The following is a 26,621-nucleotide window of genomic DNA, read 5'->3' as shown; positions in this document are numbered from 1 at the left end:
CCATAGGAAATGGGGGATACAACAAAAAACATCCCATGGGACAAAAGGAGCTGAACAGCAGCCTTGAGGCCTAATCTTTCCTCTGACAGAGCCTAACCAAATGAGAAGAAACCAGAAAACCAACTCTGGTAATGTGACAAAACTATGTTCTTTAACACCAACAAAAATCACACTAGCTCCCAGCAATGGACCCAAACCAAGAAGTCATCCCTGAGTTACCTGAAAAAGAATTCAGGAGGGTTATTAAGCTAATCAAGGAGGCACCAGAAAAAGGCAAAGCCCAAGGAAATCCAAAATATGATATAAGAAGTGAAGGAAGAAATGTTCACGGAAATAGGTAGCATACATAAAAAGCAATGAAAACTCCAGGAAACAATGGACACACTAATAGAAATGCAAAATGATCTGGAAAGTCTCAGCAACAGAATTGAACACGGAGAAAGAAATTCACAACTCAAAGACAAAGTCTTCAAATTAACCCAATCCGACAAAGATAAACAAAAAATAAGAAAATATAAACAAAGCCTCCGAGAAGTCTGGGATTACATTAAATAACCAAACCTAAGAGTAATTGGTGTTCCTGAGGAAGAAGAGAAATCTGAAAGTATGGAAAATATATCTAAGGGAATAATTCAGGAAAAGTTCCCCAGCCTTGCTAGACCTAGACGTCCAAATACAAAAGGCACAAATAACACCTGGGAAATTCATCACAAAAAATATCATTGCCTAGGCACATTGTCATCAGCTTATCTAAAGTTAAGATGAAGGAAAGAATCTTAAGAGCTATGAGACAAAAGCACCAGGTAACCTAGGGAAAACCTGTAAGATTAACAGCAGATTTCTCAGCAGAAACCCTACACACTACAAAGGATTGGGGCCCTACCTTCAGCCTCCTCAAAAATACAGTTATCAGCCAAGAATATTATATGCAGTGCTTCATATATGAAGGAAAGAGAAGAGTCTTTTTCAGACAAACAAATGCTGAGAGAATTCAGGACAAGCAAGTCACCACTAAAATAACTGCTAAAAGGAGCCCTAAATCTTGAAACAAATCCTGGAAACACATCAAAACAGAACCTCTTTAAGGCATAAATCACACAGGACCTATAAAACAAAACTATAACTTAAAAACAAAAAGAAAAAACAAAAAACCAAGGTATATAGCAAAAAACAGCATGCTGAATGGAATGGTACCTCATATCTCAATATTAACTGAATGTAAATGGCCTAAAAATTCTCCACTTAAAAAAAGATAAAGAATTGCAGAATAAGTAAGAATTCACCAACCATCTGCTGCCTTCAAGAGACTCACCTAACACATAAGGACTCACAAAAACTTCAGGTAAAGGGATGGAAAAAGACATTTCATGCAAATGGACACCAAAACCCCAGCAGCAGTAGCTATTTTTCTACCAGACAAGACAAACTTTAAAGCATAGCAGTTTAAAAAGACAAAGAAGGACATTACATAGTGATAAAAGGCTTTGTCCAACATGAACATATCCACAATCCTAAATAAATATACACCTAACACAGAGGCTCCAAAATTTATAAAACAATGACTAATAGACCTAAAAAATGAGACAGCAACACAGCAGTACTAGGGGACGTCAATAATCCAATGAAAGCCCTAGACAGGTTATCAAGACAGAAAGTCAACAAAGAAACAATGGATTTAAACTACAGCTTGGAACAAATGAAACTAACAGTTATTATATGCACAACATTCCATCAAACAACCACAGAATATACATTCTATTCAATAGCACATGGAACTTTCTCCAAGATAGACCATATGATAGGCCAAAAAACAAGCCTCAACAAATTTAAGAATACTGAAATTAAATCAAGCACTCTTTCAGGCCACAGTGGAATAAAACTGGAAATCAACACCACAAGGAACCTTCAAAACCATGCAAATACATGGAAATTAAATAACCTGCTCCTGAATGAGCACTGGGTCAAAAAAATGAAATCAAGATGAAATTTAAAAATTATTCAAACTGTATGACAAAAGTGACACAACCTATCAAAACCTCTGGGACACAACAAAGGCAATGCTAAGAGGAGCCCTAAACACCTACATCAAAAGGTCCAAAAGAGCACCAACAGACAATCTAAGGACACACCTTGAGGAACCAGAGAAACAAGAACAAACAAAACCCAAACCTAGCAGAAGAAAGGAAATAACCAAGATCAGAGTAGAAGTAAATGAAATTGAAGTAAAAAAAAAAAAATACCAAGATAAATGAAACAAAAAGCTGGTTCTTTGAGAAGATAAATAAAACTGATAGACTATTAGCAAAATTAACCAAGAAAAAAAGGGAGAAAATCCAAATAAGCTCAAAAAGAAATGAATCAGGAGATATTACACTGACACCACAGAAATACAAAAGATCATTCAAGGCTACTATGAACACCTCAATGTGAATAAACTAGAAAACCTAGAAAAGATAGATAAATTCTTAGAAAGATACAACCTTCCAGCTTAAATCAGGAAGAATTAGATATCCTGAACAAACTAGTAACAAGCAGTGAGACTGAAAATGTAATTTTACAATTATCAGCAAAAAAGTCCAGGACCAGACAGATTCACAAAATCCTACCAGACATTCAAAGAATTGGTACTCATCTTAATGACACTATTCCATGAGACAGAGAAGGAGGGAACCCTCGCCAAATCATTCTATGAAGCCAGTATCACCCTAATACCAAAACCAGAAAAGGACATACCCAAAAAACCTACAGACCAGGCTGGGCATGGTGGCTTACGCCTGTAATCCCAGCTTTGGGAGGCTGAGGTGGGTGGATCACCTGAGGTCAGGAGTTCAAGACCAGCCTGACCAACATGGAAGAAACCCTGTCTCTACTAAAAATACAAAAAAGAAATAGCTAGGCATGGTGGCACATGCCTGTAATCCAGCTACTCAGGAGACTGAGGCAGAAGAATCACTTGAACCCGGGAGGTGGAGGTTGCGGTGAGCCAAGATCGCACCATTGCACTCCAGCCTGGGCAACAAAAGCAAAGCTCCATCTCAAAAACAAAAAACAAAAAAACAAAACAAAAAAAAAAGAAAAGAAAACTATAGACAAATATCCTTGATGAATATAGAAGCTAAAATCCTTAACAAAATACTAGCTAACTGAATCCAACAACATATCAAAAAGATAATCCACCATGATCAAGTAGGTTTCATATCAGGGATGGTTTCACATATGCAAGTCAATAAATGTGATACACCATATAATCAGAATTAAAAACAAAAATCACATGATCATCTCAATAGATACAGAAAAGGCACTTGACAAAACTAGCAACCTTTATGATTAAAACTCTCAGCAAAATCAGCATACAAGGAACATATCTCAATATAACAAAAACCATCTGTGACAAACCCACAGCCAACATAATACTGAATGGGGAAGAGTTGAAACAAGAAAAGGACGCCCACTCTCACCACTCCTCTTCAATACAATACTGGAAGTCCAAGCCAGAACAATCAAACAAGAGAAAGAAATTAAGGGCATCCAAATTGGTAAAGAGGAAGTCAAACCGTCACTGTTTGCTGATGATATGATTGTTTACCTCGAAAACCCTGAAAGATCCTAAAACGGATAAAATAATTCAGCAAAGTTTCAGGATACGACATTAATGTACACAAATCAGTTGCTCTTCTATACATGAACAACAATCAAGCTGAGAATCAAATCAGGAACTCAACCCCTTTTGCAATAGCTGCAAAAAATAAAAATAAAAAATAAAATATTTAGGATTATACCTAACCAAGGAAGTGAAAGACCTCTACAAGGAAAACTACAAAACACTGCTGAAAGAAACCATAGAGGACACACAAAAATGGAAACACATCCCATTCTCATGGGTGGGTAAAATATTGTGAAAATTACCATACTGCCAAATGCAATCTACAAATTCAAAGCAATCCCCATCAAAATACCACCATAATTCATCACAGAATTTTTAAAATTCTAAAATTTATATGAAACAAAAAAGAGCCCACATAGCCAAAGCAAGACTAGTAAGCAAAAAGAACAAATCTGGAGGCATCAAATTACCTAATTTCAAACTATACTGTAAGGCCATAGTCACCAAAACAGCACGGTACTAGTATAAAAATAGGCACATAGACCAATGGAACAGAGTACCCAGAAATAAATCCAAATACTTACAGCCAACTGATTTTCAACAAAGCAAACAAAAACGTAAAAGTGGGGAAAGGATATCCTTTTCCACAGATAGTGTTGGGATAATTGGCTACCCACACGTAGAATGAAACTGGATCCTAATCTCTCACCTTATACAAAAATTGACTCAAGATGGATTAAAGACTTAAACCTAAGACCTGAAACTATAAAAATTCTAGAAGATAATACTGAAAAAACGTTTCTAGACTTTGGCTTGGGCAAGGATTTTATGACCAAGAACCCAAAAGCAAATGCAATTAAAACAAAGATAAAGTGCTGGGACTTAATTAAAAAGCTTTCCCACGGCAAAAGGAATAGTCAGCAGAGTAAACAGACAACACATAAATGGGAAAAGAATCTTCACAATCTATACAACCGACAAAGGACTAATATCCAGAATCTACAATGAACTCAAACAAATCAACAAGAAAAAAACAATCCCATCAAAAAGTGGGCTAAGGACATGAACAGACAATTCTCAAAAGAAGATATACAAATGGTCAACAAACATATTTTAAAATGCTCAATATCACTAATTATCAAGAAGATGCAAATCAAAACCACAATGTGATACCACCTTACTCCTGCAAGAATGGCCATAGTGAAAAAAAAATAATCCAAAAACAGTAGATGATGGCATGGATGCAGTGAACAGGGGAAAACTTCTACACTGCTGGTGGGAATGTAAACTAGTACAACCACTATGGAAAAGAGTGTAGGGATTTCTTAAAGAACTAACAGTAGAGGCCAGGCGCGGTGGCTCATGTCTGTAATCCCAGCACTTTCGGAGGCTGAAAGTGGGCAGATCACCTGAGGTCATGAGTTCAAGACCAGCCTGGCCAACACGGAGAAACCCTGTCACTACTAAAAATACAAAAATTAGCCAGGTGTGGTGGTATGCACCTGTAATCTCAGCTACTTAGGTGGCTGAGGCAGGAGAATCACTGGAACCTGGTAGGCAGAGGTTATAGTGAGCCAAGATTGCGCCATTGCACTCCTGCCTGGGCAATGAGAATGAAATTCTGTCTCAAAAAAAAAAAATTATTACTTAAAGTAGAACTACCATTTGATCCAGCAATCCCACTAGTGGGTATCCAGAGGAGAAGAAGTCATTTTACAAATGTTTATGGCAGCACAATTAGAAATTGCAAAAAACGTGGAACTAACCCAAATGCCTATCAATCACTGAGTGGATAAAGAAACTGTGCTATATACACATGGTGGAATACTACTCAGCCATAAAACGGAACGAATTAATGGCATTCACAGTGACCTTGATGAGATTGGAGACCATTATTCTTAGTGAAGTAACTTAGGATTGGAAAACCAAACATCGTACCATCTTACTCATAAGTGGGAGCTAAGCTATGAGGATGCAAATCCATAAAAATAACACAATGGACTTGGGACTCAGGCGAAAAGGGTGGGAAGGCGGTGAGGGACAAAATACTACAAATAGGGTGCAGTGTATATTGCTCAGGTGATGGGTGCACCAAAATCTCAGCGATCACCACTAAAAAACTTACACATGTAACCAAACACCTTCTGTTCCCCAATAACCTATGGAAATAAAAAAAAATTTAAATAAAATAAAGAAAGAAGGAAAAATAATGATGGCTTGAAAAGGTAAGGAAGTAATGTAGACCAAGAAATGCAACTATATATGTCAAACTGAATCTATGGGGCCAATAATATTTGCAAATTATGCAAATACTAGCACCCTGCACAATCAATTCTTTTTCCTACTTCAAAGATAAATGAAAAAGTTAGCATAATTTTTAAATTTCCATAAATTTTCAAATTGGCTTACAGCAAATCCCCTAAAAAAAGTCAGCTTTCAGTCATTCATTTAACCATTTAAATATCAAAGAGAAAATAAAGTATTTCAAAACAAAGAGAAGAGAGTCAGTTCATAACCAACAGGTTCCAAACCTCTGCCAGTTGCATCCTCTCTCATATTCTAGCTACAAATTCCCCATTGCTATCCCCGGACAGTTCATGAACTACCTCTCCCAATGGTGGACACTACTCTTGGGCATTTGTCGCCTGATTTCTTATGCTGCCACCTTAATGCTTCTTTGGTACATTCTAACTATTTGATGCCTATGAGTTAGATTTACCTTTCGGGTATTAGCATTCTTCACGTTGTAAAAATTATTTTTCTCAGCTACCCTCTGAATCAAAAATGGGTAGTAACTTTTCTTTAAAGCAAACTGCTCCTATCTCTCCTTCCAATCACTAAGCTTCAACACTTAAAATTTGTATTCTCAAAAAAGCCAGTAAGAGAAAGAATTATGCATGGCTTCTAATCATGGCTGTAAGATTTTTAAATCAAGAAATGCAGAAGCAAGAGAGACAGAAAGGGATAAATTTCAGGCTTTAATTATTCTCCCATCAAATGGAGTGTATCACCAGCATTCCATAGAAAAGCAGCCAGTTATTTTTAAAGGTCAACTGGAGTAAAAAAAAAAAAAAAAGAAAAAAATTAGTAAGATACGTTGGCTTATCTTTTACACAAAATCAAATACTTCAGAAAGCCTAAAAAAGGAGTGTACATTATTTACCCACAAGTGGGTAAGACCTCAATGTTAAGACTCTGATGCCAAGTACTTTAAAACATCAACAAAGACTCTCTATATACAAAACAAGCCAAGATTATATTATTAAATAGAAAAATAATCAATACTTTAATAAACTTTTTCAATACATAAGAAAGCAATAGCTTATTTAACCTTTTAAATGTAGCAATATAAAGCTTTGCTCCACTAAGTAAATGCAAAGAATTTTTAAGGACAGGCGCGGTGGCTCACGCCTGTAATCCCAGAACTTTGGGAGGCCAAGGCGGGCTGATCACAAGGTCAAGAGATTGAGACCATCCTGGACAACATGGTGAAACCCGGTCTCTACTAAAAAATACAAAAATTAGCTGGGCGTGCAGGTGAGCACCTGTAGTCACAGCTACTCAGGAGGCTGAGGCAGGAGAATTGCTTGAACCCAGGGGGTGGAGATTACAGTGGGCCGAGATTGCGCCACTGCACTCCAGCCTGGCACCTGGTGACAGAGCAAGACTGTCAAAAAAAAGAATTTTTAAGATACCATATACAAAAAAAAAAGGGGTAAATCATTTTCTTCAAAAATATCTTGTCATGTATATCGACAAAATGCAAGCAACAGTAATCAGTGATCTCCCTTTAAGACATTAGAACTTGCTTGGAAATTTAGTCCTGTTGACCTTTAAGTCATTTCAACCCAATTTGTTCACTCTCTAAACAATTTTGAAGACTTGACCACTGATGTTTGAGAATCTGACACAAGATTATTTAATTTAAATCAAACACTATACTGCCTGCGGCCACAAAAGCAATAAAACATTTTCTACCTCTCCACCCCACAGATCGCCGTTGTGATGCTGTGAACAATGAACAGAAAGCCGGATTTAGAATTTAATTTCAAAGAGAAGATTCACAACTTGTTAACAAAAGATAAAGCAGTAACAGTGCCCTGCAAATAATACAATTATTGAATTAACAGAAAAAATGTGTTTTTCCTGGTACACATGGTATTTATGAAGCCAGTAATATAAAACATCCATCAAGCAACCTTATTAGAATTAGAATCATTATTGGTGCAGCACTTAAGAGACTATACTTTGTCCTATATAGATTTGGATTGTTAAACAATCATACTTACAGTAACTGTTACAAAGTAAAAGCAAACATCTTTTGTTTGACTTTTTACTGACCTAAAAACTGTCAAAAAAAAAAAAAATAGTAAAACTGAATATATTCAGTTTAGATATGGGGAAAATACAAAATGGGACAAGAGTTTATATATATATGATCAAAAGTATACAGTAATATGGCTTTTATTTATACATAATATGCTGTTGTGTTATGCATACAAATCTTACTCCCCTTTCAAGGTACCCTTTTAAAAAACTGTCAAAAATATAATGCAACATTATCCAAAAGAAATATATGAGCCAAAACTATAATATATGTAAGTTTAAATTTTCCAGTAGCCATATTTAAAAAACAACTGAAATTCATTTTAGTAACATGTTATTTAACCCACTATATCCAAAATACTATGATTTCAAAAAGTAAACAATATAACAACTATTAAAGAAATAAATAGATTTCTTGCAGAGTTAGCTCACTGCAACCTCTAACTCTGAGGCTCAAGTGATTCTCCTGCCTCAGCCGCCTGAGTACCTGGGACTACAAGTGCATGCCACTCACTCGCACATTGCTAATTTTTAAATTTTTATAAAAATTTTCACAGTCCTTTTTATACTAAGTGTGAATTTTAACTCACAGCATATCTCAATTCAGACTAGCCACATTTCAGGCACTCAATAGCCACATGTAGCTAACATACTGGACAATCCAGGTTTAATTAATCCCTTTATTAGACCAGTGGCAAAACCAGACTGGATGCAGTGGCTAACGCCTGTAATCCCAGCACTTTGGAAGGCCAAGGCACAAAGACTGCTTGAAGAGAGGTCTGAAATCAGCCTAGGCAACAAAGTGAGACCCTCATCTCTACAAAAAATTTTAAATAAAGTAGCAGTGTGCAAGTGAGTGGCATGCACCTGAAGTCCCAGGTATTCAGGAGGCTGAGGCATGAGGATCACTGGAGCCTCAGAGTTAGAGGTTGCAGTGAGCTATGATCAAGCCATTGCGCTCCAGCTTAGGTAACACAGTGAGACCATGTCTAAATGATAAAAATGTATAAAGAAAGCTGTCAGTAAAAAAGGACTATTACTCATTTGTCTACTAAAAGAATTTATAGGCAAATGTCCAATAAATAGAAGGCAAGTAACATCACATTTGTAATGCAATGACTTCTACTGATTTAAAACTGGTGATCATGTAAAGGACAATCCTAAAATTTGCATTAAAACCTCCGGGAATGATTTTCACACTTGCAGCATTCTCACCCTCTAGGTACTCTCTTTAACTACTAACTTGCTCTGTATGTGTTCTTGATAAAAGACTATGCTATCGTAATTACATCTGTTATAAAGCTTTGTACAATGCTAAGGATTATGTGTCTTTTTAAAAAAAAAAGAAAGGTGGGCCTATCTTGTTCATTGCTCTTAAGCATTTAGCCATATCTGGTAAATAGCAGGTACTCAAATATTTGTTGAATGAATGAATGCCACTGGTATTTAATAAGGCATAAAACTTCAGTGATGGAGATATGACACATGAAGAACAACTGGCCCAACCTATCACCCATAGCAGAAACACCGTCCATGATATTGCAGACAGTAGCCACCCACTGTTTTAAAAAAAGTCTGTAAATACTGATGGCCCAAAAGCTGCATGGGTCAGAGCCAAATGTATGTTTTGGCTGTCCTGCCCTGTTAAGCTAGTGTGGTATTTTTAAATAATCTGAGTTGAAAATATTTAAAAAACAGAATTCACATGGAAGCCACTATCAAGCTTTTGTGAAATACCAATAAATCTGACAATCTGGCATTTTCAACCCTGGTAGTGCCACGTGATGACTGCCACCTTTAACGAGGCATCCGTTTTAGTTTCCACAGTCTCAAACCACACCCTGCTTCTCCAACAGGGAGTCCTAAAATCAACTGGCTGCTGTCACTTTGGGCTGATGGTTTTCTTATAGTAGTTGAACTAATGGGAAAATAAAAAATTTATAGTCTCTATATTTATAGCAAAGAACTAAAATGAAGGAGAATCCTATATTTATTATGCCTAGGGCTCTCTTCATTAATGCACCTGTTTGGCCCTGCAGCATCTAAATTTGACACCTGATGTAAACACTTTTAGTAGCAGGAGTCTGACATACTTAGCCCATTTCGTTTCTTGACAGTCTTAGTGGGGGTGGTGGGGTGTCTTCTTTCATGCTAAGTTAAATCTGCTTTCCTATTCTATCTACTCATTGACCTGGAACCTGCTAGAGATACTCAGCATACTCCATCTATTCATAAGAAAGCTATCATATTCTGCAGTCTTCCCTTCTCCTCTCCTGTAACTGTTCTTTACAGAAAAAAATTTCAAATTCCACCATTCTAAATTTCCCCCCTCAGGACATAATCTAACTTCATAGGGTTCTTCCTAAAGAAGAGGGAGAAACATCTCAGTAATTCTATTTCTTATCTAGACAGTGAAATGATGGTGGAATGGAACTCATATTCCAAAAGACAAATGCCATTACTATTGAATATAAGCCATTGTAGCATGCTCTATATAAATCTGGTAGTATGTTTGTCATTCAGCATACATTCAACAAATATTTATTAAGCACCTACAGAGTACCATGCTAGGTAAATTTCAGGAAACAGAAAATCATTCATCTAGTTCTTCATATGAATCACATAAAAAACTAGCCAAATCTTAACACTAAAAGCCTGCAGAATTTCATGAAATATGTATGTAAATGCAATCTAATTATAAGTAGAAATACTAGTACATAACTAAAATTTTATTTAATTGTACCAAATATTAATATACAAAAAGGAAGTTTCCTTTGGTCGATCAAGCAGGGGTTCCCAATTAGCCAATGAAGATCTATCAACAGAATATCAAGTTTTATCTGGTAGGATAGATTTCAAGCTGATGCTGTTTTTCTTTCCCTCCTCAGTGCACCAGATTGGTAGCAAGGAAGGAAACATAAAGGTGATGACTTTGCAATGATCATGACCCTTTATAATATCATACTCTCTGCACTCTCTCAGTTTGCCTTATGTGATGCTGCTCATTTTTTCGTATATACAATTTCTATATGTGCAAAATATCATCCACGTAACTAGTGACTGCCATTAAAAAAAAATGTTTTCAAAACAGCATATCACCCTTAAAACAAATCTACTATTCTCCACTCTCTGACGGGGCACACGTAAATGTCACCCAAGGAGACTCCGTATCACAAAGAGACCAAAAGAAGATAATATTTTCCAAAATATAACTTAGTCTTTTCTGAAAAGGTTTTTTTTTCACAAGATTAAAAAGTTACTCCTATACTTTAAGAGGGAGAAACTGACAAAAGTGGACAAAAGGATTAAACTTGAAACCTCAAAGCCCAAAATGGGAAGAGCTGCTCTGAAGTCTGATACTTATGGCTGCCACTGACTTTCCTCCATGAAGGACATGCCTAACATGAGACTGCTATTTCCTCTCACTTTGGTCCTTGCAGCTGACTTCTGTACTAGCATTTGGCTCTGAATTTCAGTGTCTCCAATGATTTCAAATTAATTTTGATCTACATTAATCCTGCAGTGGCTGACCAGAAGAAAAAGTAAACCTATCCCAATAAGAAACAATTTAAACAGTGGCCATGTAATAAAAGACATATGTGCTGTACATCAATTTCATTTTCTATACATCACTACAGAATTCTATTATTTATGATGTTCAAAATCCTTCTTTTAAAAATAGACAAAAATGGATGGAGAGGCTGAACACAATGGCTCATGCCTGTAATCCCAGCACTTTAGGGGGCCAAGGTGGGCAGACTGCTTGAGCCCAGGGGTTTGAGACCAGCCTGGGCAACACGGTGAAACAAAAAACATACAAAAATTAACTGGGTTAGCTGGGCATGGTGGCACCTGCTTGTAGTCCCAGCTTCTCAGGAGGCTGAGGTAGGAGGAGCACTTGAGCCCAGGACAGGGAGGCTGCAGTGGGCCAGTATTGTGGCACTGCACTTCAGCTGAGAGACAGGGAAAGTCACTGTCTCAAAAATAAAAATTAATAGCAAGCCTGACCCATGTCTGGCTGCAACTCCTGGTGAAGCTTGCTTATTGTATGCAAGGAAAAAAAAAAGAAAAAAAGAAAAACTAACTAAATAAATAAAAATAAAAATAAAAAATAAAAAAGGACAAGAGATGAAGAAAATAAAACCCTCAGATGGGACCAGATGGGGAAAAATGACAAAAAAATAATTCCCCTAAAAAGTTATCTAGGACTAGCCATTAGGCAGTCTTACTCCTTAACTCTGCAGTACTTATTTACCTATTACCATACATGTTTTCCTAGTTAGTACTTCAGTAGTCCATTACTTTGTGTATCAAGGACATCACAGAGAATAACTCCTAAATACAAACAGAGTTAATAAGGAGTTTAACACAAAGTTAGTGTTCAATATCCAGTATCTACTTTAAGTATGTATCAAAAGACGAGTTCATTTTGACATTTTAACAGTGGGGGAGAACTCTTTATAACTATAGTTTTAATTTATTTACCTGGAAAAATTAGCCCTCAAGATGACAAAAATAATTTCTCCTCCAGTTACCACTGAACATATATCAATAAGCTTCCCCCCACCCAGCCCACAGTTCTAACATATACCTGGTCTGTTAATTCGGTCAATTTTATCCATGCTAGGGGAAGGGAGCCGAAGTCGAGGACTGCTTTGATTGGAGTTGTCTGATCCCACGTCATTGAATGAATCATCAAGAGTCAGCAGGAGTTCTTTTACACATTTATGACAGATACTATGTTGGCAAGGGAGAATCAATGGGTGGGTAAACAGCTCCTTGCATGCTGGGCAAATGAGCTCCCTTTCAATATTCTTAATGGTAACCTTAAATTGAAAGGAAAAGAATCCAAGTTAAAAGCTCTTCATGGGTGAATATATTAACATTGTTATACCTCTTACATAAGTACATGTGTTTACTTTTCTAAAAAGAATTAAGAAAATAATTTAATTTTAAATTTCTTTTTCCCAATGAAATTTAATACCATCAACCACCCTCAACACCCATAATCCAGAATTTAAGGGACATGAGACAGTGTAAGGCAAAAAAGAAAAGAGAAAAATTACATAAAATATTAGGGGACCATGATATTCTATCAAAAATTATAAAGCCATCATTCGAATCTCCATCACCAGTGCACTGATTTAGGACTTCAGGTAAATCCTAAAAGTAGATCACATTAAAAAAAATTCAAATTATTTTTTATGTGATCTACTTTTAGGATTTAGCACTAAGAGTAAGACTATATTCCTATTTAGTGAATTAATGTTGTGACTGGCAAATAACAAGAGCAATTAAACACTAGGTGAGTCAGTATGTTCATGGAACCCCAGCTGGTATCTATTTACAAGCTGAATTATCAGCAATTTTCTACATTAAATGTGACCATTTTTCATATGCTGCAACTGTAATGCAGCTAAAATGCCCAAGGTTCTCATGCTGTATATCAAAGCAATTATCTTAAAAGCACTTTATGAATATGTATTAGTCTATTTTCACACTCCTATAAAGAAATAGCTGAGACTGGGTAATTTATAAAGAAAAGAAATTTAACTGACTCACAGTTCCACATGGTTTGGGAGGCCTCAGGAAACTTACAATCATGGCAGAAGAGAAAGCAGGTATGTCTTATGTGGTGGCAGGTGAGAGAGAGAATGAGCAAGAGCAGGGAAACTGCCTTATAAAACCATCATATCTTCTGAGCCTTTATTATTACAAGAACAGCATGGGGAAAATCCACCCCCACAATGAGACTGCCTTTCACCAGGTCTCTCCCTCAACACCTTGGGATTACAATTCAAGATGAGATTTGAGCCTAACCATATCATTCTAGTCCTGGCCCCCCCAAACCTCATGTCCTCACATTTCAAAACCAATCATGCCTTCCCAACAGTCCCCCAAAGTCTTAACTTATTTCAGCATCAACTCAAAAGTCCAACTCCAAAGTCTCATATGAGACAAGGCAAATCCCCTCTGCCTAGGAGCCTGGAGAATCAAAAGCAAGTTAGTTACTTCCAAGATACAGTAGGGAAAACAGGCATTGGATAAATGTTCCCATTCAAAATGGGAGAAATTGACTAAAACCAAGTGGCTACAGGTCCTATGAAAGTCTGAAACCCAAAAGGGTGGTTATTAAGTCATGAAGCTCCAAGGTGATCTCCTTTGACTCTGTATGTCTCTCATCCATGGTACACTGATCCAAAGGGTGGGCTCCCACAGCCCTGGGCAGCTCCACATCTGTGGCTTTGTAGGGTATGACCCCCCCCATGACAGCTGTTTTCATGGCTGGCATTGAGTGTCTGCAGGTTTTCCAGGTGCATGGTGAAAGCTGTGAGTGGGTATATTATTCTGGGGTCTGGAAGACAGTGGCCCTCTTCTCAGAGCTCCACTAGGCAGTGCCCCAGTGGAGACTGTGTGGCAGCTTAAACCCCACATTTCCCCTTTGCACAGCTCTAGCAGAAGTTCTCTATGAGAGCTCCAACCCTGCAGCAGACTTCTGCCTGGACATCCAGTTGTTTCCATACATCCTCTAAAATCTAGACAGTGGTTTCCAAACCTCAATTCTTGACTTTTGTGTACCAGTAGGCCCAACACCATGTATAAGCCACCAAGACTTTAGGCTTACACCCTCTAAAGCAACAGTCTGAACTCTTTCAGCCACAGCTGGTACTGGAATAGCTGGGACACAGGACCCAAGTCCCAGTGATGGCAGCTGCAGCCCACATGAAGCAGCTACTGCAAAGATACTGGCTGCAGTGGGGAAGGCACGGCTGGACCTGCTTGCTCTGCAGAGCCAGCAGGAGCCAGGAACAGCCGGGAGCCCTGCCCCTTTCCAAGTTGGTGGGGAGGGAGCCCTGTGCTCCTGAGTACAATTGCAGCCACCCAGCTTCAGCTCTGGACCAGGACTTTCCTATGCTCTTGGAGGCCCAGGAAGCCCCTCTCCCCCTGCAGGCTCAGAAGTGCCTGCTCCTGCTGCTTGGCCTCTCCCCAATCCCAGTGCCCACTCTGATTTTGGAGAAAAGCTGTGGCTGAGCCTGGACACTATCACAACCTGGCCAGGTGTGTGTGTTCTCAGAGCAATGCTGACACACCAGCCCCCTGCCACCTCAGCCCCTCTGGACTTTAGGTGCTGATTAGCACAGGAGGGAGGCCAAGGGCAGGGTTGAGGGCAGCTCAACATGATACTACAGGCATCCCTCAGCTAAAACAGCCTGGGCACCATGAACAGCAGTGGGAGGCAGACAGGCTCCTGAGAGGAAAGGGGCATGTCCCTGCTAAAACCCCACCTTCAAGCCAGGGAAGGCCTGAAGACTAGGGGCCGGGCTGCCAGTCCCACTGACTAGAGTAAGAACTTAGAATGAATTTTCCGGGCCCACCTATGGCCACCCATGGATCAATCAGCACACAATTCCTCCCCTCTGAAGTGCATAAAAACTGCAGACTCAACCAGACTACGCCAGATGACAAGATGACCTGCCTGTAGATAGGACTTACCCACTCTGGGTTCTCTCTCCACTGAGGGCTACACACTTGACAAATGACCTACCTGCAGAGAGGGGATCCCACTCCAAGTCTCCTCCCTGCTGAGAGCTGCACTCATTGGGAGGAACTGCCTGCAGAAAGCAGCTACCCACTACAGGTCTCCTCAGAGCTATACTTTTGCTCAATAAAGCATGTCTTCACCTTGTTCACCCTCCAGTTGTCCATGTAGCTCATTCTTCCTGGACACAGTACAGGAACTCTGAACCTACCAAATAGCAGGACTAAACAAGCTGTAACACAAACAGGACTAAAATACGCCCTCCTGCCTGCCATGTTATAGGTGACAAGAAGGAGACAAGAGAGGAGAGAAGAACTGCAGTCCTCCAGGGAGCCTGGTCTTAAGAGCTCCCCAAGCCAGGTCTGTGACACCCTCTTGGTGGCTCTGCAGTTCCTGGTGTCTCCAAGTTTCTGGGTGCCACCATATTCTACAGTGCCTGTAGTGGAAGCTGCTTGCAGTATACTTGGTCCAGCCACAGCAAGAAGCCAGCACCAATGCCGGCACCTGGAGCTGCCTGCCCCACCACATCCAGCATGCCTGGCTGTGCACACTGTAGCCCATGCTCACTCGTTCATGCACACCTTGCTGCTCTGCACTTGGCTCCCCCTTGGCAGGTGTGGGATCCAGGCCAGTAGCGAAAGCCAAGTGCAGACTGCCAGGCCAAGTGGGCAGGACAAGCCCAGTGGACCTGAGCAAAACTTGGGCAAAGGCAACACTTGCCACAGAGGTTTCCAGCTGGCGAAGCAACACCCTGTAAGGATTGTGTGATACCAAGGCTGCATACAGCAGCAGGGTCCTGGGACCATCCCAGGAAACCATTTTTCTCTCCTAAGCCTCCAGGCCTGTGATAGGAGGAGCTGCCACCAAGATCTGACATGCCCTGGGGACATTTTACCCATTGTCTTGGCAATTGATATTTGATTCCTCCTAAGCAAATTTCTGCAGCTGGCTTGAATCCATCCCCAGAAAATAGGTTTCTTTCCTACTCCATGAAAAGTCTGCAAATTTTCCAAACTTTTACACTCTGCTTCCCTTTTAAACATCTGCTGCAATTTCAGATCATTTCTCTCAAGTTCAAAGCTCCGTAAATCTCTAGGGCAGGGGCAAAACACAGCCAGTTTCTTTGCTAAAGCATAGCAAGAGTCACCTTTACTCTTCTTTAAATGAGACCACCATGGCTTGGACTTCTTTGCCCATATCACAAAATCATTAAACAAGTCTCTAGGAAGTTCCAAACTTTTCCACATCTTCCTTTCTTCTTCTGAGCTCTCCAAACTGTTCCAACCTCTGCCTGTTACCCAGTTTCAAAGTCACTTCCACATTTCTGGGTATCTTTACAGCAGTGCCCACCACCTGGTACCAATTCTCTGTTAGTCCATTTTCACAGTGCTATAAAGAAATAACCAAGAGTGGCTAATTTATAAGAAAAGAGATTTAATTGACTCACAGTTCTGCATGGTTGGAAAGGCCTCAGGAAACTTACAATCATGGCAGAAGGGAAACAAGCACGTTTTACATGGCAGCAGGTGAGAGAGAGTGAGTAAGAACAAGCACACTGCCTTATAAAGCCATCAGATCTTGGGAGAATTCACTATCACAAGAACAGCATGGGGGAAACTATCCCTATGATCCAATTACCTCCCAGGGATTACAATTCAAGAGGAGATTTGGGTGTGGACACAAAGCCTAACCATATCAGAATATTAAAAAAGTGTGGAGGACCCTTTAAAAAGGTTTATAAGCACCACTACAAATGCTCTCAATACTATACAAGCTTTCATTATTTTAAATGAAAAGCATTTTAGACTCATCACAACTAAAAAAGTTTGAGGACCTCATACTAGTTTTCCTGTCATTTCTCTATGTAGTTTTTTTCCATATATCTCAGACTTCAAATCCATGAATCGTATAGTCAGCATCCCTGCAATTTTAATAATAGTCCAACTTTAAAGTACTCATAACCTTATACAATCATTTCAACTACTAGAAATATATGGAAAATTAAAATTGACTTAACTTATTCTAATGAAATTTTAAAATCTAGCTAACGTGCTCTCCATAAAGTGACACAACGTGCTTCAATAATCTGACAATTTAATTGCATTAGAGCCAACTGGTTTTATCACGTCAATGGATCTTTCAATGCAGTGTCTTTTGCTGCATCACTCAACTATGTGATGAAAAGCCACATTTCCAAATCTATGAACCTCCCAATTGTTCATAGATTTAGAAATAAGATAACCAAACCTCATAATTCACATGAAAGAACACAGAATATTCACATCCTACCTTATTTCACAAAGGGTTTGACACCTAATTCAAAAGAAAATCTTGTCTGGGATGTCCAAAATAGGTTCTTACATTCCGTTTTATATGTAAATATGGTCAGTGAAGGTTTACTTCTTACTGTGAGGAAGGATCTAACATCTTTTCCATTTTTCTTGCACATAAAACAGTGTCTTGAATCTTATTTTTTAATCACAATGGACATAAAGTATTTCTTACCCCAAAGAAAAATAAATTCATCAGTCATTGAAGGAGAAACAAACTGATTAAGCGTGACGTGGTGGCACCTTCAATTAAGCGGTTCCTAGACAAACTTCGGAAGAATTGCACATTCGACACCTTCAAAGAAAAACACTTGTACTCCGACAGCTGCCAGGGCCCCAGCCCGCCCCGCGCAGGCAGGCGAAGCCAGGGAGGAGCCTCTGCCCCAGGCGGCTGCAGCCGGCAGGGCCCGCGGGGGTCACCACGCCTAGACAAAGGGCGGCTCCACACGCGTGAGGCACGCGCCCCAGCCCTCGGTTTGCACCCAACTCCCTAACGCTAATTAGTTCTACAGCCTGAGCTCCACTAGAGAGACCCTCCAGGATTCCCCGAGGTACTCAGGTGGGAAACCACCGGATTTGCGCTCTTCTCCTGCCCAGGGGACCCCACGTCCGGCTCTCGGGGGTAGAAAGGGGACGCCCCGGGTTACGGAACCTGGCCTCAGGCGGGGAAAGGCGAACAGGAAGCGGGGTCCCCACACGCCTGCCCTCACTCTCCCGAGAGAAGATTCCCTCCGGGCTCCCAGCGGAGGAAAAAGAAAAAGCCGGGGCGGCGGTCCCCTCCGCACTCACCGGAGAGTCTGAGCCATCGCCTTCCATGGCAGCCTTCTGCCAGGTGTCATCAGCGGCACGCTCCACTCAGGCACACCGGCTGCCCCGGGCAGGGTCTGGTGGGTGGGTCCCTGCGGCGGCCGAGGAACCTCGGTCCGAAGCTGGAAGACGAGCTGGTCAGCCGGATCTCGCCAGCGGACCGACGCGGGGAGAAGTAAGCCGGGGCCGGCGAAAGCACAGGAGCTGGAGAAGCGAGCTTCGCTCCCAGCGACGGCCCCGGGAATCCCGCGCAGCGCCCGGCTGCGGCAGCGGCTCCTGCAGACTGCGGCGGGGCGGGGCGCCGCGCGAAGACCTGGGCGGGGCACCGTGGGGCGTGGTCAGGGCGTGGCCAGGCCGTTGCCTAGGCAACAGCACCCACCGCACAAAAGAGGCGGGGCCGCCCGGGGCTGGGAGGCCGGGCGGCTGAGCGGTGGGCAAAGCGGGACCCGGCTGGGCACGGGTATGCCATGCGGTTGGGACTCGGCGCCCTCCACCGCCACCTCCCCGGTCCGCATCAGCCCCTCACTCCCACCCGGGCAGCCGCTGGTCGCCCTGTGCGAGGCTGGGGCGCCTCTGAGGAGCGGAAGTGAGGGCTGCAGGGAGTGCTGGGCGGGGGCCGAGGGCGGTGCCGGGGCTTGCCCGCTCCGCTGCTGCAGAGCAGCCGGCTGCAGCCCTGGCCCCCGGCCCCGCGGTTCCCCTCCGCTCTTCAGTTTGCTCTCCCTGAGCTTTCTCCACGCGCGGATCGAAGCCCGGCTTTCTGGCTCTGCACAGGACGATGCGGAAGAGGGCGAGCGTAAGCCACCTTCCCTGAATGGCAGCGGCGAGCACGGCAGAGCTGCGGGAGGCGACCAGAACGAGACCCCGCCCGCCCCCTCCGCCGCCCCGAGCCAGACGCGGCCTGGGGTTCCCTGTTCTCTCTCGGCTTGACTCCCTGCGTGAACTTCACAGTTCCTGACTGGGCACCGAACACTCCTATCCTGCTTTCTGCTTCTATACCCCAAGGAGGGACCTCCCCTCGTCCCGCCCACCACCCGGGCCTCTGCTTTCCCTCTTGAGGACCAGGACAGAGGGTCCTGAGCGGCTCCGGCACCCACGCATCCCCGGGCGGGGGCGCTGCTGAGCGTTAAGGCGCCCACCAGCTCAGGGACTCGAGGCGCACATTTCACCTGCCACGGCCCAAGTGTGTTGCTTGTGTTATTTTCAGGACACATAGAGAACAAATTAACCTAGGATTATTAGATCACGCCACTGCCTTCCTGGCTATCTAAATAATTCATTCCTATGCATTAGGCTTTAAGAACAGGTGCCTTAAACTGCTGGGTAAGTAAGGACTACAGAGCTGTAGCGAGACATCCCGTTTAGGTTTTGAAATGCTTCCCACTTTTATTTCCTGTTTGGGAGAATTCTCTCGTTATGGCAAGTTCCGCCGTCTTCCCACAGCCCTGTCTGCAGCGATAGCCTCGTCTCCAATCTGGAAGCTAAATAAGGAGTGTAGAATTAAGAACATTGAGGTACTATAGCAATTTTCTCTAATGAGACACCCTCTATTTACAGATGAGGTGAAGAGAGGACGAAAGCCTTGCCAGGTAATAATGCCCGGGCTGTTCTGATCCGGATTAATGCCCGTTCCGTGGCCACAGGTGCTAGACCTGAGAAGGCTTCCTTCCCACAGGTTCTGAAAAGTGCTAATCAGGAGAATACCAAATGCCTGAGTGAATTAGGTGCCTATATATAGTTTTAAAGGCTCAACCATTAAAAAGCATTGTAAGTCTGTTTCGCATACCGGCCTTTGAGCTAAATAACTCCCTGGCTGTAATTTCACATCAGCACACCTGCTTTGATCGAAAATGTATTAGTTGACAGAGTAAAAGTGATTAGAAGGCTCCATTAACATGAATTAAAGAGAAAACCTGTGTAGACAATATCTTGTAGAAACATATGTTGCTGCAGCCTTCGATTATGCAGATAAGACTTCACTGAGCTATCATTTTCTACCTGATCCACACAATTCAAACATGACGTTAATATACTTGGTGTTAATACACTTGGCAAAAGTGTGTCTCCAAAACAATAAAAATAAAAATACTTATGCAGTGGGCACAACCTTACCATTATCACCCCAGTTTAGATTTTAGTTGTGTGAGCAACTATTCATCCTTCTGAAACAGATCATTTCGTGGTATTTTTGTTTTGGTCCCAGGAGATGTTTAAGACCTTGTATTAGTCTAGATTTGAGGACTTTCTAAGCCTAATTCTTTCAGAGTATAAGTGTCTTCTTGTTTTAAAGTAAATTTTGTGTTGGTATAACTTCTTGAATTTTTTTGTGCCTCAAAGATGTTCAAAGTTAAAATAATTAACCAAATAATGGTATCATTGCCTATTTCTCTACCAAAATTAAATGTAAGATTTACAAAGCCTCTCTTATTTTGCTCAAACCCTTTTGTGGTAGTACATGTTGGTACAGCTTATCTGAAGGGACATTTTACAAATCCTATCAAAAATTTTAACTATTTGTACCTTTTGACTAAGCAATTCCACATCTAAGAATGTTTCTACCGTAATACTTGCACGTGTGCAGAAAAACATATACAAAGAGGTTATTGAGACCTTATTTATAATAAGTAAACATCATCGATAATGTACATTCATACCACGGAATATTATGAAGCAGTTAAAATCAATGTACTGATGAGAACAGTTCTAAAATATAATGTTAAAAAAGTACAAAACCAGCCAGGCACAGTGGCTCATGCCTGTAATCCCACCACTTTGGGAGGCCAAGGTGAATGAACCATGACGTCAGGGGTTCAAGACAAGCCTGACCAACATGGTGAAACCCCCTCTCTACTAAAAATACAAAAATTAGTCGGGCATGGTAGAGTGTGCCTGCAATCCCAGCTACTCAGGAGGCTGAGGCAGGAGAATTCCTTGAACCTGGGAGATGAAGGTTGCAGTGAGCCAAGATGGTGCTACTGCACTCCAGCCTGGTTGACAAAAAAAAAAAAATACAAAACCATATGGATTCTGTATGCTGTCATTCTAGCCAAAAGACTAAGTAGGTATATCTGTTTATACGCAAACAAAAATAAGTGTCTGGAATGGAGCACAAAAAGTGATAACCATTGTGGAGAATTAAGGAGTGGAGTCAGGTATACAAGCCTTACTCTTTACTCACGCTCTATGATCTTTGCATCTTATGTACGTGTTATACTTCTAAAACTTTTAAATGTTAAAAATCATTTCTATCTAACCCATAAACTTTTAAAAACAAAAGGGGTGAGGGTAAGAAGACAACAAATATGAAAACTGCCATTTTAAACCAGTGCTTTCCCCGTTCCCTGATCATTCTGTCTCCCTGCGCTGCCATGCTCTGTGTCAAGTCATCAACTCTGTTTCAACATCCAAACATCCCAGTCTCCCACCAAGACCCTTCCCAATTCCTCAAGTTAAAATCCTGGTGAGTTTTGTTTGCTTGCTTTTCATTCTCCTTTCTTCTTCCCTATTTCTGGTCAGCCTTAAAGCACAGTTGGTTCTCAGGTTCTGTTCCTTCTCATCCTCACAGTCGATGCCCATGCCCACTCTAAGCCCCCACTCCACATGCCTAGATTACAACAGCAGCCTATCGATTCAGTATTTACAGATGACTTTCCATGTGTGTAGTCCTATACTTATGCCTCTATTTGCACAAGGAGCAGAATAAGCTGCAGTCCTGGACCATAGGCAGCTTCGTATTGGAACTTAAGGGGGAGTAGGGTATGTGTGGACATGTGTATTTGAATGTGTATTTGAGAGAGAGAGAGAGAGAGAGAGAGAGAGAGAGAGAGAGAGAGTGTGTGTGTGTGTGTTGGGGAGCAGGAGTTAGAGGAAAGGTGGTAAAATTGCACTAACAAAGTAAGTCTGGTAAAGTATGGAAGACCGCTATGCTTTTTTGTAGACGTTGAACAGCTTTTGAAGGCTTTTTACCAGGAATGGCATGAAATATCTGAACTTTAGAAAAATCAGTATTCCCTTATTTTGCATTATATATACTATCCCTTGCTGCCTATTCCTCCCTAGTTTGGAGTATCCTAGCAACTCCTTTTTCAATAGTTTATTTTAAAATCTGGGTTAAAATGCAAAACAAGAAAACCTATTCCATTCTTATCATCCCCCTAAGTCCACAGACCTTCAGTACTCTTGCCTTCATTGTGATATCTAATTTTTTACTTCTGGTATTAATTGCTCTTCTATTACAAGGGCATGAGCTGTCTCACAACTGTCTACTTCATGAAGTCCAAAAGGTCAACAGTTTCCCCTCCCCAAACACACACAATTCGGGCTTTAATAAACTAGAGCCTCAATCAATGTTCACTACTTGATATTTAAAATATAAACCCCTTACTATATAAACCATATACTACTCCATAAGCTGACTTGGTCTCTTTCCATATTGAGTCCTAATACCCAACAAGAGATTAAATTCCTCGCTGGGTCAGGTCCTAATGACCATGGTGCATATTAATTGGTTTGATCTGAGATCAGACAGGCAGAGTACCACCATTTTATTAGTATATGCTAAACAGGAAATAGAAACGAGGTAATATGACCACATACTCCTAAACCCTGTCCTCTTTTGGGAACCCCTAATCATTAAGAAACCATAGGCATAAAATGAAGAGAGCCCCTGAACTTACAGAAAATAAAAAGTAAATCACAGGGTTTTACAGTAGATCGGCACACAGACTGCTTGTACTGCTGGGTATCAGGAGGTTACTGGTGAAGGGACAAGGAATGGCATTGTCTATCAATTATTGACTCAAGCCTCTGACAGGCCCAGCTTACCAGTCATAAAGTGTTTCTATGGGAACAAAGTCAGAGGAGAGGAGATCAGAGAGTCAGCAAGTTCAGATTTCCACTACCTGGCCAAATCCTCCTCATCTTTCAAGCTGCACTTCTGGAGCCTCCTTCATTAGTTTTGATTTCATTGATTATCTCCCTTTATTCCGAACTCTTTTAGCACTTAGAGTCCTACCACTCAGTTTAATACAACTACCTACTCTTTGTACACTGATGTTTGATGTTTTGTCTTCTCAACTATTTAGGCTTTTATTTAAGACAAAATCTAGTAAGCATTTATCTACGAAACAGTAGCACCAGAGCAGCCATTTGAATTTAGGAAGATAAGAGGAACATAGTGCTGCTCTCACAGACATTTTTCCATTAATGATGAGTATATTGGCTGCATAACTAGTGGGCAAAGAGTTTTTTGATCAACTTGAGATAAATAAAATTGGTAATATTTTGAGGCTAGTAGCAGGTCCCTCCCTGTTGACCACATCTTATTATTCTTCTCCTTAGGGTTGCTACATTTAGTAAATAAGAACACAGGACACCCAGTTAAATTTGAATCAGATACATGATAGTTTTTTAGTACCTGTTTCAAATATCACATGACACATATTCTAAAAAAAAAGGTATTTATCTCAAATTCAAATTCAACTCTACATCCTGTATTTTGTCTGTCAACCCTACCTCGTCTTCTTAATGATCATTATGTGGATATAAGGTGCCTCAAAGCCCAATCATGTTGTTGTAACAGCTAGAGGTAATAGCTTTCATTTATTGAGGGCCTATGATGTGTCAATAACAGTGTTAGGAAATCTGTATAAAATATTCATTTAACCCTTGCAGTTACCCTGTGAAAATAGGTATAATTCTCTTCAGAGACGACATGTAACAACTAAAACTCCTCTCCACCTCCACCCAGAGATTAAGTAGTATGCTCAAGATTAAAGCCAGGATTCAAACCTGGGTCTCACTCCAGCATCCTTACTGCACTGCCCACAGTTACGTATAAAACATGGAATTTACGATTTCACTAAAAATCTGATTTAAACATTCTTTTACAAAGTAGTTTAGGAGACACCTTTTTTTAAAACTATCTTTAGCATAATGTAGTGAAAAAATCAGAGGAAAATTATGATGTTTATGAAATTAGCTCTTTTCAAATGATAATGCAAAAATCTAAATCTTCTGCCTGCCTTCCCTACTCCCCACAGCACATATATTTCACCCAATTTCAATATAGGTATATAAAAACACTTCAAAAAATACTTTGTAGGCTGGACACGGTGGCTCACACCTATAATCCCAGCAATTTGGGAGGCTGAGGCAGGTGGATCACTTGAGGTCAGAACTTGAGACTAGCCTGGCCAACAGGGCGAAACCCCATCACTACTAATAATACAAAAAATTAGCCGGGCATGGTGGCTCGTGGCTGTAGTCCCAGCTACTAGGGAGGCTGAGGCAGGACAATCACTTGAACCCAGGAAGCAAAGGTTGCAGTGAGCCCACAATTGCACCACTGCACTCCAGCCTTGGCAGCAGAGTGAAACTGTGTCTCAAAAACAAAACAAAACAAAAAAAACTTATGCAGTAGGCACAACCTTGCCATTATCACCCCAGTTTAGATTTTAGTTGTGTGAGCAACTATCTATTCATCCTTCTGAAACAGATCATTTGGTGGTATTTTTGTTTTGGTCCCAGGAGATGTTTAAGACCTTGTATTAGTCTAGATTTGAGGACTTTCTAAGCCTAATTCTTTCAGAGTATAAGTGTCTTCTTGTTTTAAAGTAAATTTTGTGTTGGTATAACTTCTTGAATTTTTTTGTGCCTCGAAGATGTTCAAAGTTAAAATAATCATTCACCAAATAATGGTATCATTGCCTATTTTGCTATCTAAATTAAATATAAGCTTTACAAAGCCTCTCTTATTTTGCTTAAGCTATTATATCCCTTAGATGTGCCTGAATAGTAATTATTAAATTATGGGAACCGAATGTATCTTCTGGCTATTTAAACATAAATGTAAATATGCTAAATACACAAAATATAAAGACATATACTAAATTTGAATTCTGTATTCCTTGTCATCAAATCTTCATTATAGAAGATCTCCAGAAAAGTGTATGACGGTGATAAAAAATTAGTGAAGCAAATCTTTCAAGAGACCAAAACGGTTTCAAAATACTGCTTTAAGTAACCCTAGATAAATGACCACGGATTTGGAACCCTCTCTTTTAATCCAAAGAGATTAGCTACAAAAGAAATTAAAAGACAGCTTTCGGAAATTGTAAAAGTTACCATTTCATTCAGAAATGGTAAAAGTTACTATTAGTGAAATATAAGGCAGTACATTTACATTTTTATGCCTCTTGAAAATGATCATAAGTATTAGCTACACTTATGCAGTCTTGTTTGATGAGCAGAAAGATCACAATGGCAGGTATCACTGTGTACTTTAAATATTAAAGTAGCCATCACAATAGAGTAAATAAGCTGATCAAGTTTGTCCGGTAGGTTTTAGTTTACCGTAAGAAAAAAGGCTTGCCTCCCACATTTCAGAGAACACATACACATAGTATGCTAATGTAATTTGAAATAGACACACAAACTGCTGCCACTGGGGAAGGAATTAGATTGTAGGTGGGCATGAACTTCCACTTTTTACTCTGTAAAACTTTCTACCAAGTTCGAATATTTTGCAACAAGCATATATTCAGGTATTAAGTTTGTAAAAATTTAAAGCTATGTATTTTTAATTATGTACAGAGTTTGAGAAGTGAGTACAAGGATGAAACAAATCTGGGGGAAACTGAGAGAAATTAAGAGGATGCTCAAATCAGTGGTCTCAGCTTTGAGAGAAGGTGGGGCGGGGGTCAGGCCAACTACAGGCCTCTGCTCTCCTTTAACTCTCATAATTAGACCAGTTTCCCATTATTCATTACATTACAAACCTGAACTACAAAGTGGAACCTAACTCCACAGAGGAAAATTAAGCAAGACGGTCTCAAAGGTCTGCTACTCCATGGTTAATATTCAGTGTTCAAATCCTGTATAATCACAAAACAGGGATCTTAAATGGGCTAGGGCTGGAGCTGCAGTGGCTAGGGGGTGTTGGGTGTTGAACCTGAGGAGAGTGAGTAGGAAATAAGCTTAAGTTGAAATAGGAGGCTCCTCCTGACCAACTCTCCTT

At 40.6% G+C, this 26,621-nt stretch overlaps 1 protein-coding gene across 5 annotated transcripts in view; it reads right to left on the bottom strand.

The window, feature by feature from the left end:
• TRIM36 (tripartite motif containing 36) overlaps window positions 1–26,621 on the bottom strand; it is a 56,564-nt gene that overhangs the window by 26,584 nt on the left and 3,359 nt on the right. For 2 of the 5 annotated variants that reach the window (XM_032274321.1, XM_032274325.1), the window contains exon 2: window positions 12,522–12,756. In XM_032274321.1, the coding sequence (XP_032130212.1) occupies window positions 12,522–12,756 (235 nt within the window). Of the gene's footprint in view, window positions 1–12,521; window positions 12,757–18,589; window positions 19,284–19,964; window positions 20,086–26,621 lie in introns of those variants that run through there. The other 3 variants (XM_032274328.1, XM_032274331.1, XM_032274333.1) reach the window with 3 other exon arrangements.

The sequence above is a fragment of the Sapajus apella genome, unplaced genomic scaffold, assembly GCF_009761245.1.
Source record: "Sapajus apella isolate SASKATOON/1434 unplaced genomic scaffold, GSC_monkey_1.0 scaffold1, whole genome shotgun sequence".
In the NCBI taxonomy this organism is placed as follows: Eukaryota; Metazoa; Chordata; class Mammalia; order Primates; family Cebidae; genus Sapajus; species Sapajus apella.
The sequence above is the reverse complement of the archived record's forward strand: the minus strand, read 5'-3'. Positions and strand labels throughout refer to the sequence as shown.